Source organism: Macrobrachium rosenbergii, chromosome 58 (assembly GCF_040412425.1).
Source record: "Macrobrachium rosenbergii isolate ZJJX-2024 chromosome 58, ASM4041242v1, whole genome shotgun sequence".
Taxonomy (NCBI): domain Eukaryota; kingdom Metazoa; phylum Arthropoda; class Malacostraca; order Decapoda; family Palaemonidae; genus Macrobrachium; species Macrobrachium rosenbergii.
The window spans coordinates 5,258,799-5,274,635 of NC_089798.1; the positions used below are offsets into that span (position 1 = coordinate 5,258,799).

Here is a 15,837-nt window from a genome sequence, read left to right on the forward strand (position 1 = left end):
TAATCCTCACAAGTGACGTCACATCACGTGACTATTTCTCTCTTCCCATCCAACAACAGCTCTTACGGCTGCGTATCAACAAATTATTGAATTATTCATTACGGGCAATCAACATAACAAAAGCGAAAACAAATAATAAAATTTAGCTAGAATAATGAGAGTTAAATATCCCTTATTATGGTTTCCTAAAATTGGAATGTCATATCTGATGTACCATTTAAAAATAAGATTGGAACCTTCTAAATGTAAACAAAACACTGGAACAGCTGAGTAGTAGACCAAGTAACTGCGACGAAGTCACAGATATAACACAGTATTGCAGAAGTTTGTATTCACCTCACGCCATTTTGGAACGTTCCATCGCATCTTTTGTGTAGAAGCTAACCATCAGAATGAACTCACACACCAAACCATTCAGGGAAAGGCGAAATTTTGGTAAATATTATTTCCAAGGTTTTTGCGTCTCTTTGTCTCCTCAGGAAGAATGATGAATTCCTGGGGGATGTGCGTCGCTATTTATTTTGCTACCATTGATTCACTTCGTCTCGTCTTCTATCTTCAGATTTACACGCAGTGATAGATAGACAATAGGCAACGGTATGAAATTCAATTTTCATTCATTTGAAGGTAATCGATATCTCTTTTGATGAACGAGCTAGTTTTGGATCCTTGTACCTATGTCGTCCAGTAGGATTAAAGGTGTTATTTTAAGTTCAGGTTTGGTTTTGTCAGGCTTATCCAGTTGTAGAGCCCCATCTGTGTATATTTTATAGACCATGTAATTTGCTGGTATTTTTTAACCTGTACATATTATCTAGTCAGTATGAGGCTAAGCCATGACAGGTAATGGGAAATCCTAGTGAATGCTGATGCGCCATTAGGACGAAATTGACTACTTTTCATGTGAATAAGGTCGGATAAGCTTTTAGGCCTTCTTTTGTGGATATGCTCATTTTAAATCTTTTTGCCTTTGCTAGTAAAGATTAGTAATCAAGTGGAACATGAACTAATTTTGATGGTTAAAATTTTCCATTTTAGTTGGGGGGGCTGGTTGCTGACTAGAAATATTGTAGTATTAACAGCATGGTTTTGTTACCCTCAATTTTTTAGACAGAAGTTTAACATATGCTGGTTACTAGGACAAATTTACATATGGATACATATTTGCAATTGGTGTATCAGTAGTGAAATATTATAACCAAACAGAATACAGTAGCCTATATGAGATAGTTCTTAGGAACAGTGAGTCAGGGTAGGCTTTGTTTGGTGAATTTTTATGGAATATGAATTTGTTTGGTGAATTTTTATGGAATATGAAATTTAAACTCACGTCATAAATATACACTGAATATAACTCAAATACAGAATTGTTCAATTTAAGGATTTTTAAAAATTCTTAAACTAGAATGACCTCATTTTACCCAGTTAATTTCAAATGATTAGTCAGTTTTTATTAGCATAAACATCACACTATTGCATAATTACTTTTTCAGCCCAGCGTCAAAGAGATGTTGAACAAATCCGGGAGCAGCATCCAAACAAAGTTCCTGTGATTATTGAGAGATATCCAGGGGAGAAGCATTTGCCACTTTTGGATAAAACAAAGTTTCTTGTCCCTGACCATGTTACCATGGGAGAACTTGTCAAAATTATCCGGTAAATAACCTTATTTGTTTTAGCACAGTGGATTTGAACCTATGGTCAGGTTTCTTATGTAAAAGATGTGAGGTTAAGCCAGTTTTTTACCTTTTTCATCCCATTTAATATTTTAATATGATTTATAAACTAGTTGCTGTGAGAGACTTCATCATGTATTTGTGTGCTTTGTTATTAATTACTTTTTTAGATTAATATTGCAAGATTACTTCCAATAATTTAATGTATTTTTTTTTTTAGTGTACATATGAGGGAGATAGGTGTGCTGTTACTTGTATTAATTTAGTAATAAAAGTAACTGTATGGTCTATGAAACTATATTTGAAAATATTCAAAGTTTAGGGACTTTCATAGCATGTCATGGGGAACTGTTAGTATGATGTCTGGATTAAGTGAAAGAGGCAATATTTTATTCATGTTTCATTGTAAAAGTACTCATTCATACTGTGCACATGCAGATTTTTCAGTATTGATCTTTTAAGACATGAATTCATTAAAGAGCCTTTTTTCTTTCATTATAAATAGACGACGTCTTCAACTGCATCCAACCCAGGCTTTCTTCCTACTTATAAATCAACGTGCCCTTGCCAGCGTGTCAAACACTTTGGCGCAGGTATGAAAATAATGAATGGTATAATGAAATACAGTAATAGTACAGGTTGACCATCACTAATCCGGCAATCAGTAGTCCAGAACAATCAGTAATCTGGCACAAATTTCGGCTAGAGTAATTTCTAATGTTTCCGCACTAATTTTCAAATTTCCTGGGTCCCTGCGCTAACTCGTTCGCCGGCCGCTTCAATTTGGTGGCGCTGTTCCATTTTTTACATTTATTATTGTCTTTTGGCCTATGCTATGGTATATCGTATAGGCTACATAAACGGTAGCCTAGCCTACATTATACTGAACTCTATTCATATATTAACAGTATTATACAAACATCAACATAACGAATGTGCATCTTTTTCATGGATCTTTTAAAAAGTTGTGCTTTACTACATTGTATCTAATTGCATATATTCTCATATTGCTTTTGTATTATAAATTGCGATCAATGTTTTGTTTTGGGAATCGATAACACGGTGTTATTTCGCTGCGTGTAACTCGGTTTAGAGCGCTCTTCTTGCTTCTAGTAAGCGTAAATGATTATAGATACTTTATTTATTTGGGACAAGGATATTTTTCGTTATACGAAGTGTTTTTAAGTCGAAATATAACTTAAATACGTCTCGTTGTGAAATTAATTTAGCTATTTTTTTCGTTAATATATGACGTTCACGGGAATCGTGGCTGGCCGTTTTGGGGGCATGTTTGTTTTGTGTAAAAAAAATCAAGATTCCGTTCACTATTTTCTCTTGATTTCATCGTAATACAAGCTTTACGTATTTATCTTTTATTGGCGTGAAAACAGCAGTAATTTGCATTCCTTCATGCCCAGTAGTTTTGATTAAAATACACTCTCCTATTTTATTTACTGTCGAGTTTCATCCATGTTACTGATGCAAGATAATTTATAGTCACTAGCAGCTTGAACATTGTTTTCTCAGCTTCAGCTACAACTTGCAGCTTAAAGTTACTGTAACAGTATATTTCCTTGCCGATCTTTTCTCCAAAGTGAATAAGGGTATAGTGTAGAAAATAATATATCAGTCCTATTGTACAGTACTTAACGTCATTTGTAACATAACTACAGTTGTTATCCAGTATGATTATTAGCAAAACAACAGTTTCCCGTTCGGTTGCTTATGGCTGTACGCATTTACGCAAGAGTATAACGTTACTAACAATATTTTTATCGTTCTCTTTTACCTTTTTAACTAGCAGATGGAATAAAGAGATGGAGGAAAAGAAGTTGGTCTATTGTAAGTTGGTCTCTCTCGCTGCCTGCGCGAAATCTAACAATATTTCCTAAATATTTTCGTATCGGTATTAATTGCTAACCCTACCGTAAACTCGAAATATCATAAGTCGAATTATCGCAACTCGAGCACTACCTGTATTTGATAATTGTCTTTTCTTTATTAACCAACTTGTAATGATTTATGGGATATTTTAATTCTAGGATGAGGTGCTTAGTTACTGGGTTTCGTGTATTCTAGCCTAATAAATGGCTAATCCGGCACCCTCTAGGTCCCAATGATGCCAGATTAGTGATGGACAACCTGTATTGGGAGCATACAGTATAATTGTACTGGACTGTTATTATTTATTGTTATTATTATTATTCAGGAGATGAACCCTATTCATATGGAACATGCCCACAGGGGCCATTGGCTTGAAATTCAAGCTTCCAAAGAATATAGTGTTCATTAGAAAGATGCAACAGAAGGTAATGGGAAACAAAGGAAGAGATCACCTATTAAAATAAAAATAAATTAATTACAATTGTTGTTATTTAAAGTATAGGCTTATATTCAAGAATCAGTAAAAAACAGGAACTTGAAGAACGAAGAACAAAAGAGTTACTATATAGCAGTAGCATAAAGGAATTCATGAAAAAGTTAAGACTTGTCAGGATGTTCCAAGTAGCAATGCAACCTTTTGATCATCTATGACCTCAACTGCTAGGAAGAATGTACCACAATGTTGCAGAAAGGGAATGAAAAATCTATAGTGCTGGACAGTAATATTGAGGCATCTCAGCAGAATACAAGGACTTTTCTGAAAATGAGTGTCATCTGCATTGTATTAGTCTCAGGTCTTCCCCTTGCAGAGTGTGACATTGAAAGTGGTTTCCACTCTTATGTGAACGTCTGCCTTAGCTCTCATCTGGTTTAGGTCTTCCTTTTTGTCCTTTCCTCCTCCATTTTCTTGTAACTTGTAAGTGCCATTGTCTATACTGTGTAGTGATTTTTACTGTCTTCAAACTTTGTAGTAAAATCTACATCTTCCAAGATCAAGGCCACACCATCTGATACATTAATTGAAGTTGAAGAAATCATAGCATTATACATTTTCAGAAAGAAATTGTATCTATATATTTTCACTCTTAATGACAAAAAGGTCACTCATAATATAATGCAATTTATATTACCACAATACTGTATGCAAAAGTCTTTAAAATATACGATGGTATTGCCACTAGTACTAAACATTAAATGTATAATTTATAAGGAATTTGCAGCATGTTTGATATAGTAAATAAAATATAGAGCCAAGGGGGGGGAGACCTAAGTCTTCATACACCCTCAAATGTTGTTAAATCCTAATGTAATTTGTAATAATTTCTTTATGGTACTACAAGTAGTAGTTTTTATAAATTGTGTGAAATATTGATAATTGCAACTGTGGAAATATACCAAGCTGTTCTTGATGCTGTTAAACTTATATCCAAAGACAAAACAGAAATGTGCATTATTTAATAATAGAGAGAGATAATGAATGGTCCTGTGTTAGTGTTTCTTGTATTGGTGCACTCAGTTCTCATTCATTAACATTTAACAATCCTAAAAATTTTTGCATATCAGTCGTGGTTACAAGAACATTGATTGTTAACATTTGCAGTCACAAAGGTAAAAGGTAAGACTGAGCCTTTATGCCCATTGAAATGAATGGTCAAACAGCTTCCATAGTAATGTGTACCATGTAAAAATCAAACTTTTGCCGTAAAACTACATTAAAACCACGATGTTTCAAAGTCATGGTATTTCAGGAAAGCTACAGAACAGATAAATTTTTGTAATTCGGATATTTTAAAATTGTTCCAGTAACTTCTGAAAATAATATGCTGTAAAAACTTTTTAACTGAACTCCAATACCAGAGTTACTTCTGGCATTTTGTTGTCAAAAGAAAAACTCAATTTGGATATACATAATATTTGTTGTAGTTCAAATCCCATCAGTTTAATTAAATGAGCATGTGTGTGCAGTCACTGCTTGTAAAGAAAGAGAGAGAGAGAGAGACTGTATAATGTAAAACAGCAATGGCACACCCCTTTTGGCCATGAATTGTGGAACCCTTGTGTTTCTTCAGCTTGAGCAAACCAGTCATTGCTGCTTCCACATTCAAGAGTATTTTTGCTTAGGAATCCTCAGTTTAATGCTAATTTTATGTTTTCTATGTGTTTCTTTGGTTTGTATGCTTAATGTTTCTGCTTTTGGCATTTTTTCTTGAAAGCCAATTAATGGCAAATAGTTTTTTCACTGAAGTTTGGAAGTGTCATCGTTGACAAGTACAGTATTGTTGTAAGTGTGTGTTCATTTGAACCCCCATGGTTCATTATTTATGTTAGCTAAGTAGGTCATCTTTTTTTTGTATACCGAAAGTGTTGTGGCCTCCATAGAGAAGGATGAGCACTTATTACGCAGACCTTGCAGAAGCCTTGTCGGATGGAGTTGACATAATTAGTTAATATAAGCAGTCAAGAGTATTCATTTGATAAAGGAGTTTTGACCACATTGTATTCTTTGAGGTCCTTGCACACAGGACTTATGCATCAGAGACAAGGCACATTTGTTATGTTGAAAAACTCTATATAAACACATAAGGAGACGGCATACGCCTCTTGCAGTTATTGGAGATTTTGTGTTTTCGTTACTTGACAAGGACACTGTTTGCAGCAGCACACTAAGCAGGCTACTGAAGTGTGTTGCTTCCAGTATTATGTTTCATACTACAGTACTTAATTTTGCTAGTTTTATCTTGGCTACACCTAAAATGTGGAATAGTTTGCCTAGTTCAGTTATAGAACCTTATGATCTGCAAGTGTTTAAGCAAGGAACAAATTTATTTCTGCTTTCTGCTGATGTCTCCTGAATTCAGGTGTATCTGTTTCACGTTCTATTCCTTCATATTTATCATCACCTTTTCCTATATCGTGTGTGTCTCTGCAGGCTGATTTCCCTTTGTTGATTGTCCAGAAGGGTTTTCAGCTGGAGATTTAAAGAAAGAAAGATTTAGACCCTTCATGAGGCTAGAATGATGTTACCTCTTCTTTTAATAAGAGCTCGTCCTCCCCTGGTGGGTTTGGTGTGTGTGCATCTTCAGTAGAGGTGCCAATTTATGCCACCACATTGGGGGCGTTTGTCTTGGTTTCTTTTGTGTCTGCACACTTGAAGAGAGTATGGTATCCTCCCAGTAAAATTTCTCAAGACTAATACAGGTCGACCATCATTAATCCAGCAGATGTTAATCTGATTCCATCACTAATCTGGGATTAATTTCGACTAGCGCAGTTTCAAATTTTCCAGGTTGCCGCACCAACCTGCTGCTACTGTATGTTGGCACTATTTGTGTGTGTTCACACGTTCCCTACACACACAATAGCATTTATCTTTTGGGTTGTAAAAAAATGAGTAAATGTAAAAACATATATGAGAGTAGAATCTATATAAATAAAAATGGATGTATATATGTGTGTGTGTTCCAGCATAACTCTAAAATGCACTGAGCAATTTTGACCAAACTTGGTATACATATGACTTACTATCTGGAAAAGAATACTGTGTGGGCAAGACATCACTACCACCAAAACGGGTGGGGATGAGAAGGGCTTCCCTGAAATGGCTGGTTCTGACCATAAATAAACTAAATAAACTCTACAGGTTTATCATACTTCATTTTGGTAAACATACGACTTACTATCTGGAAAAGATTACTGTGGGGGTAAGACACCACTGGTACCAAAGGGGGTGGGAATGGGAAGGAGGTGACGTAAAAGTAACTGAAAACAACAGATATAGTGTCTGATCCATAGTTTTCAAGGTCACCGAGATGAATAGTGACACACCCGATGCCCTTTAATTCCAAGTTCAGCCCTGATAAGAATTTGGTGAATATAAAATGTCAAAAATGCTGGCCAATGTAATCTTAACAATGTACTATCATAACAGGAAAGGGAGACTGAGAGGAAGTGTGAGAGAGAGTAGAGGGGGTGGTAGCGAGGAGGAAGAGGGAAAGTTGGAGAGAGAGAAGTTTATCGGTTGTCATTCAAGAGTTTTCCCGTGCAGCGCCGGGTTGGTCATCTAGTAAAATACTGTATAAGTAAGAAAATCATAAGTAACATCATGAAACAAAAGCTGTAGGAAGTTCTCCAATGCCAGCAAATGAGTTTGTGCTTAAGTGTGTATCCTGCATACAGGATTGCTTCTATCTTTTGGGTTGTAAAAATAGAAAGTGAGAAAATACAATAAAAATATAAATAAGAATAGCGTAATACATAAAAAAAAGTCATAAATGTAAGAACACGAACCAAAACAAGCTGCAGCAAGTTCTCCAACACCAGAGAATGAGTTCGTGTGTTTGTACGTACCCTATGCACATTTGCATTTACTTTTGGGTTTTAAAAACAAAAAATGAGAAAATGTAGTAAGAACATAAATGAGAATAGCATAAAATATAAATTTAAAAATCATAGATATAAGACAAACCAAAACAAGCTGTAGCAAGTTCTCTGATGCCAGGAAATGAGGTTGCGTCCATACATACCAATGCACACGATTGTGTTAATCTTTTGGGTTGTAAAAATAAAAGATGATAAAATGTGGTAAAAGTATAGATGAGAATGGTGTAAAATATAAATAGAAAAAACCGTAAGTGTGACAACACAAACCAAAACAAGCTGTAGCAAGTTCTCCGATGCCAACAACTGAGTTTGTGCGTTTGTATGTGCCTTACACACGATTGCAATTATCTTTTGGGTTGTAAAAATAAAAAATGAGAAAATACAGTAAAAATAGAAATGAGAATAGCATAAGTATAAAAAATCCAAGATGAAGAAAATGGAAATCCTGACAGCCCTTAACCTACCATGTAAATGTGCTATGTTGCAAATTTGTGGCAGTGATGAATTTTCTTGTATAAGTCATCAGAATTACGTGTACTACTTATTTTTCCTGTGCTTCACTAAAATTTTCATTTAATATTGCTTTCTTCCTTATTAACCAACTTGTACTGATTTACAGGGTATTTAAAGGTAGAATGACAAGGTTAACTGCTGGGTTAAGTGTATTCTAACCTAACCAGTCTGTAATCCAGGAAAATCACTAATCCAGCTCCCTGCAGGTCCAATGATGCCGGATCAGTGATGGTCAACCTGTACTGTCTTTCCTCTGTTCAGTTATTTGAGGAAGGTGATCAACAGGTTCTTGGTGTCCAAGGGACTCAGAATGACATTGGTGACACCTCTGTGTCTGCAGGCGAAGTGGTACTCAGACCTACTTCTAGTAGAAGTCCCAACAATGGGAGGTAACATCTGGTAGTAAGCTCTCTCCGGCCTCACGTTTGGAGACTATCCAGCAACTTGTGAAAGAGAGGCTTTTCAGAGCAGTTGGCTAGAGCAGTCGCTGACACCTTACAGCCCTCATATGCCAAAGTGTACCAAGGAAAATGGCCAGTATTTTGCAATTGGTGCCATAAGAGGGACTAAAATCCACTCGGCACCGTATGAGGGAGGTAACAGACTTTCTGGTGTATTTGCAGGAAGAGAACAACTTTTCCTTCATTGCAGTGAAATGCCAGAGAGCTGCCCTAGCCCAAGTCTTCAGACCTTGGGGGATAGATCTCTTGAATGCCTGGGAATTGTCCACCATGACATATACTATGGGAAGAGATGCCCCCCAAGAGAGGTAGGGTCTCCTAAGTGGGATGTGACCAAGGTCCATTACTTCCTGAGGAAGGCCCCATTTGAACCTCAAATGAAGGTGTTGGATAGTGATCAGACGTTGAAAACAGTCTTCCTTCTTGCCCTGTTATCAGCTAAGAGGGTGGGAAACTTCATGCCCTGTTGTACATCATCTCTCTTGCAGGTGGGTGGTCCGCCATCTTGCGTGAATACGTCCTGGACTTCTTAGCCAAGCCTTTATAAGTACTGGGCGTGAGAGGAGGGAGATCTCCAAGAACACCATCTCCTGGCTGAGGGAAGTCATAGTCCAAGCATATACTGCAGTACAAACCAATTTACTCCCTCATCAAGAATTAAAGCCCATGACATAAGGGGATATAGGTCCCACAGTGGCATACAAGGGGAATCATTCCATCCAACAGGTCTTGAAAGCAGGAATGTGGAAGACAGTCAACATTCACAGTTTTCTATGTACAGGACTTGGTGCACAAGTCTGTGGACACTCACCCTGGGCCCAGTTGTACCAGCCCAGCAGACAGTGGAATGGCAGCGAACCCCCAGGTAGGTTCTGCCAACAGATCATCCATAAGCAATGCCTATACAGTAGTGCACCACATGAGGTTTACTGATGGCACTACCCCCATACAGTGTCAAAAGTTATGTAATGTTTATCCATTTCCTCATTTAATACCTCTGAGATCGACTAGGTAGCAAATGCAAACAGAAGACATGAGCAGTAATTCTGAAGCAAAGCACAGGAATATGCCAAATTGGTAGTGTGTCACATTGATCACACACTGGTGTACTGCTATCATATGAAATTAATTACTGGTTAATTTGGTGCGTTTAGTGTATGAAGAAGTTGAAGGAACTTCAACCTGTGATATGGTAGATTCATGGTTCATATAAATGCCTTATATTTCTATATTTTTCAGTATTACATAGAGAAAACTGAAGACCACCCACCATGCTATTTCTTTTTGATAAAACTTTATGGGACTCTGGCCTAATAAGAAATGGAGCATGATTGATTAGTTAAATCATAAGCCTATTGAACTACTGCACTCTGTTTGCTTCTTAATTTCCTTTAATCCCTGCTCCTTGTAGGCAGGTAGTGCCATCAGTGCACCTCATGCGGTGGACTGTAGGCATTACATAGGTCCTAGCTTGTTTCGGCCCCTGGATATGACCCCCTATCATTCCTTTTACTGTACCCCTTGTCATATTCTCTTTCTTCCATCTTACTTTCCACCCTCTCTTGACAATTGATTCATAGTGCAACTGCGAGGTTTTCCTCCTGTTACACCTTTCAAACCTTTTACGGTGCTACCCTGGTTTTTCGCCACTTCACTTGTTTTGCGTTTCATTTTGTCACGGAATTTTGTGGAACACATTATTCACTTTTCTGCTGGGGAATTTTCACTAATTCGCAGATTTTGTAGATAACATTACTACAGTGTAAGTACACTGTAAATTATTTTTATCGTAAAAATCTGTATTTAGTCACAAACACAATATGAAAAAATACAGTAATTAGTGAATAAACAGTGTTGCTCTTCAAATTTTAATTGTTTCTACCAATATATAAAGAAAATGGGACAATTTTTCAATACTATTGAGAGAAAATGACTATGTTTATGCATACAGGAATAACTTGATTAGTTGTCAGATGTCCTGTAAGACAGATTTATTTAATTTGTATTAAACATTTTATAGATATTTTCTTGTGTTTACATTGATATTTTAAAATGAGTAAATCATTGTTATAAGCATTTTAGGGGCATATATGTATATAGGAGTAACAGTTGTAAAGGGTACTAATCTAAGATTACCTAGGCTGCGTTCACACAAACTTTGTTCAATGTGACATCAGAAGCAGAGAAACACTGCTGTTTCTTGCTTCTGACGTCACATCAAAGTTCAGTTGTGTGGACACAACCTCAGCGTTTTGGGATAATGGTTTGGGGTGTATTTTTTTTTTAATATTAAATTGTTTTATGATAATTTAAGATGTATTTTTGTTTGTACTACTAAATTAGGCAGTGAACTTTTAAAATAGAAAGTTATAAGCATTTTAAATCAAGGGATACAGGGTATTTGGCTGTTATAAACATTTTTAGAGGGGATTTTGCATTTCTGCAGTTGGTTCTGGAACCTATTCCTGCGAAAAAGTCGAGAAACACTGTACTGTCAATTTCCATTTCAGCACTGAATGACCTCATAGGTTCCAGTGCTTGACCTTTAGCTTAAATTCTATATTCAGTTCAATTCTGATCCCTGCTTGAGGAGGACCCAGCAGACTATTCGGCTCACCCACTGTGGTACTCTTTGATTTGGTGATGGAACTAATACCTTTTCAGTGACTCCAAAGCACTCTTGGAGAGTGAAGTAAATGATGAAAAATTTATTTCTGTAATCATGAAAAATTAAAGTGGAGGCTTCACTCTCAGATTCCCAAATACCTTTTCTCTTGGACCTGTGATGGCTGCTCAAGCAGATTGTGCATGCACCCAGCTCCTTATGGAAAGAAAAGCATCTTGTCTGAGGTACTTGGGGATTGTAAGGCTGTTGTTGAATGGTAAAAGAAACTGGTTTCTGACTTTTCTTCATTTATCCCTCAGTGGTGAAGCAGCTCACCCCGAGTATGTGCAGGACCAGGTACAGATGTAGGTGAATACTCAATTCAACAACCAGTCAAGCTTTGGCAGTTAAAATGTTACTCACTCCACTCTTTTAACAAGTTGGGGTATGGTTATAGCTGCCTTGCAACTTGGGCAACCTAAGGAAGGTAGCACATGGTTCTCAGATTTTTTTTATTACTCAACTGAGGCTCTTCACCCTAACTTAGGCCCAGATCCCTACAGGTGTGGCATCCCTATAGATTGAGTAGGAGGTTGAAGGGCTCATGGCTGTCCTTGCTCTTGTGATGGATCACGAGTGGGTTTAACTTCTAGTCGGAAGAGATGACTACCAAATGATTGTCTCCCACATAGAAGGTGATGGTTTGTATTCCTGCGGGAACAATGACAAATTTTATAGTAATTTTTATTTTTCTTAGGTGTAAAAACCTTAGCTTTTTATTGTAGCTCCCACCTCACCCGCCCCATTTTGTCCCTGGGGCTGAAGGAAAAACTGAGTGAGTGAGGGATATTTTCCACTAACTCAAGTTCTTACCAAGTTCAGTGACCATTTCTAGCATGTTCTTAAGGGTATGCCTACCGCCAAGTGTTTGGTTTGTATACCTGTGAAAAAAACATTTGTCATTTTTCATATCATGGTGCTGGATATGGGTTATTTTGAATCTGGATACTACCACTGAAGCTTAACAGTGTTATGTTAAAAACTGGAAAACAAAAAAATTCAAATTGATGAGTTGTAGCCAAAAAATTTTCTGCGAATGTCGTTTATCAGACTGCAAATGTCTTTAGCCCTTACGGGATAACTTATCTAGCTCACAGTACAAACTACTGTAACAAACCTTCTCATAAAATGCTCTTGCAAATGTACAGTGTAAATAGACAAGGCAACTAATGACATTTGTGATATCTACAGTAAAGGGTAGCCTCTAGTGATGGTTACTGACTAGAGAAACACTTAAAACTTCATTGTTGGCTAATGATGAATCTTTGCAGGCAATAGAGCATAAGTAAACTAAGAGATTTCTATATTGTTTGTGACACAACTCCAATTTTCTGATCCTGTTACAGTATACTGTACACTGATAGTAAAAGTTCTTTTGTCATGTACAGTGCAGTGCTTGAGTTTTTGTCCAGAAGCCTTTCATGCAAGCTGCCAACTGCAGACTCCTGTTATTGTGTTAACATTCCATTTTGATCATTTTATATATTGACAATTGATTTTTATAGTTCCTTTAATGAATTTGATGATAAAATAACAGGTGAACTTCTTTATATTTTTACATATTTTACTGTCATTATTACTAGAAGGACTAACTTTATGGAGAATTGCAATCATATTTTTACTTATTTTACTGCTATTATTACTAGAAGGACTAACTTTATGGAGAAGTGCAATCAACAGGTAAAGTATATTGCAAAGTTAAAAAAGTTTGACATATTTCATGTGTTATTTAGATATCACAAGAAGTTCTTTGTTAATATTTTTTATATTGCAGGTCTACCAGCAACATCACCATGAAGATGGTTTCCTCTACATGGTTTATGCTTCACAAGAAGTATTTGGCCAATGATATTTGAATGGGAATATACTGGCTTAGACCATTTCTCCATCTTTTGGAAACCTCATACGAGTTCCCCAGTTTTTGCATCCTGGGCTGTTTTCTTGTGTATTTGTCTAGGAATAATGGCATTAACTTTTAATTTTTTTTTTTTTTAAGTTAACCATTACATCTTGAGTATTTGTTTGAAACTACTATATTACAGTTTGTTACTCAGTTAGTTTGTGTTAAGAAATGTCTTTTTGGTAAAATCAAGGCTTATTAAGGATCCTTATGTAGCTGGCAAAATTAAGTGCCCGAAACAATTTACTTTTCTTATTTTACATTATCTCTGATAGTACTGCCCGAAACAATTTACTTTTCTTATTTTACATTATCTCTGATAGTACTTAGTCTTTCAATGTAGAAATATGTTCCTTACTCTGAGGTGAACAGATGTTTGATCTATTATGTAAAATATAGATTTACCATAATATGCAAATAGAGGATCAGCTGATGTTAAATATACAGTGTCATATATTTTTGTTGTAATAGAAGGTATTTGTAGAAATCAAAAATATTTAGTATCCAAATTAGGTTTTTCTTTTATAGACTACATTAAATTTAAAAGTAGCTCATCTGATCTCTTTAAGCTAGATATATTTTGAAGTGTTCATTTGACAGTGTGTATTAATCTTAGGTTTTCATATTTAAAGCCCCTTTCTACATGTCATGTGTGAAAGATATTGCACGGAGTTTCTATCTTGTGACAGCCCTTAATAATAAATTATTGATGTTAATATTTGTTTTTCATTGCAGGTGAGAGAAGTAGCATTTAGTGTTAATTGTTGTATGGCATATTCATTGTAACAACTGCTCCTGTTGCATGGAAATCATTTTTGAGTTGGTGTCTTTCATGGTATTACTAATTCTATGAATTTTTGTCTTAGATATACTGTATAATCAAGACAATTTACTAGTTGGTTAATCAAGACAACTTATTTGTTTCGGGTAACAATGAAGTGTCACGGTATTTAAACTAGTAGGAAACCTACAAATTCTACAGCAGCTGTGTACCAGCAACTTGGGTGTTGTAATTGTGATAAGTAATAATATGCCTTTAAAAAGTTAGCTAATAAATTTTTGCTTATTCATGAAATTGTCTTTAGTGCTGGTTTCAAGATTCAGAGTAAATTGTTAATTAAACATTTGCTGCGTGTCTCTCATGCTTTTAAATTTGATAAATATGTCAAGTGAATTCTTTAGGCCTTTATAGAGCTTTGTTTGCAAGTATTGAATAATTCTGAGAGATTTTAAAGTAAATGTTTACTTGACATTTGAAACAAAGTTTTACCAGCAGCTTTCCTGTTAACCATAAGCTTAATATCAGGGAAGTGTACCAATACATTTTCCTTGTTGAAAGTCAAATTACATGAGGCCACCTAACTGTAATTCATTACATCATTGTCAAGCTCTTAATTAGGAGAGTATTGCCACTTTGGCTAAGAGCTGGTTCATTTATGTAATACTTTGACGCCTTTTCCAAGCTAATATTTTTCATTTTGTAGCTGCGAGAGCATATGGATTGTCTCACTTAGGGGCTTACTTTTTTTTCTTGTATAGTTTTTAGAAATATTTTTGACAAAAATTAAATTTAAGTTCAAATCTGTGTATTTTACCCACTTTAATATTTCATTGGATACATTAGCGCATTAATAAGAAAATTTACATAGATGTTTAAGGTGACTGATTGTAGGTTATATGGTGTCAGTAAGTGGTGAGCACATGGAAAGTAATTGGTTATGGTTGTTTGTTAGTTGTGGTGCCTCGGTCTAGTCCTTGAGAAGATAGCAGTACATGATGCTTCTTAGTAATACAATTTAAGCTGAAATTGTTCATTTTAGAAGAAAACAGTGAATGTAGATATATTTGGTCACTTTTAGGCTCAGAATTAACTGGATCCCTAGAAGCAAGAACATGAAGTATCACATAAGTGCATACAGTGTCTTTCACAAAATTGCTGCATTATATTTCCCTAAGGCTATATTTGAGTATTAGAAATGACAGTCTTGGTAGCATCATGCACTGTGCAGAAGTTTTGTTTGTTGATACATACGACTTATAGTATGGTAATGTGGTTTCAACTGAGGATTTACTTTTTTAAGGTTATGTGTACATAGAGCTTGAATGTCCAATCCTTATATCCACATTGTAAAAAATAAAATATGTTTTTATACTGTATTTCATGTTATCAGTTTCCTTTTAAATTAACCACAGTGACAACATAAAGGACTCAGTAAAGGAGGGCTCTATCTCCTGCCCACAATAAGACTGCCTAGGATTTTCCTTCATCCTACTCACATAAATGTGACAACAGGATGTATGTCTGTATCTTTATTATTACATGCTAGGTCAGTATAAGTTAAATGTTCACCCAAGTCC

The 15,837-nt window shown here is 35.8% G+C and overlaps 1 protein-coding gene across 1 annotated transcript; it reads left to right on the forward strand.

Annotated features, from left to right (window-relative positions):
- The first annotated feature begins 242 nt into the window (after positions 1-242).
- On the forward strand, positions 243-15,636 carry LOC136837207 (microtubule-associated proteins 1A/1B light chain 3A-like). The gene is made up of 4 exons (XM_067101878.1): positions 243-435; positions 1,494-1,656; positions 2,182-2,269; positions 13,354-15,636. The coding sequence occupies exons 1-4, from the start codon at positions 393-395 to the stop codon at positions 13,426-13,428; spliced, it is 369 nt and encodes a 122-aa protein (XP_066957979.1). The 5' UTR covers positions 243-392; the 3' UTR covers positions 13,429-15,636.
- Positions 15,637-15,837: the final 201 nt, after the last annotated feature.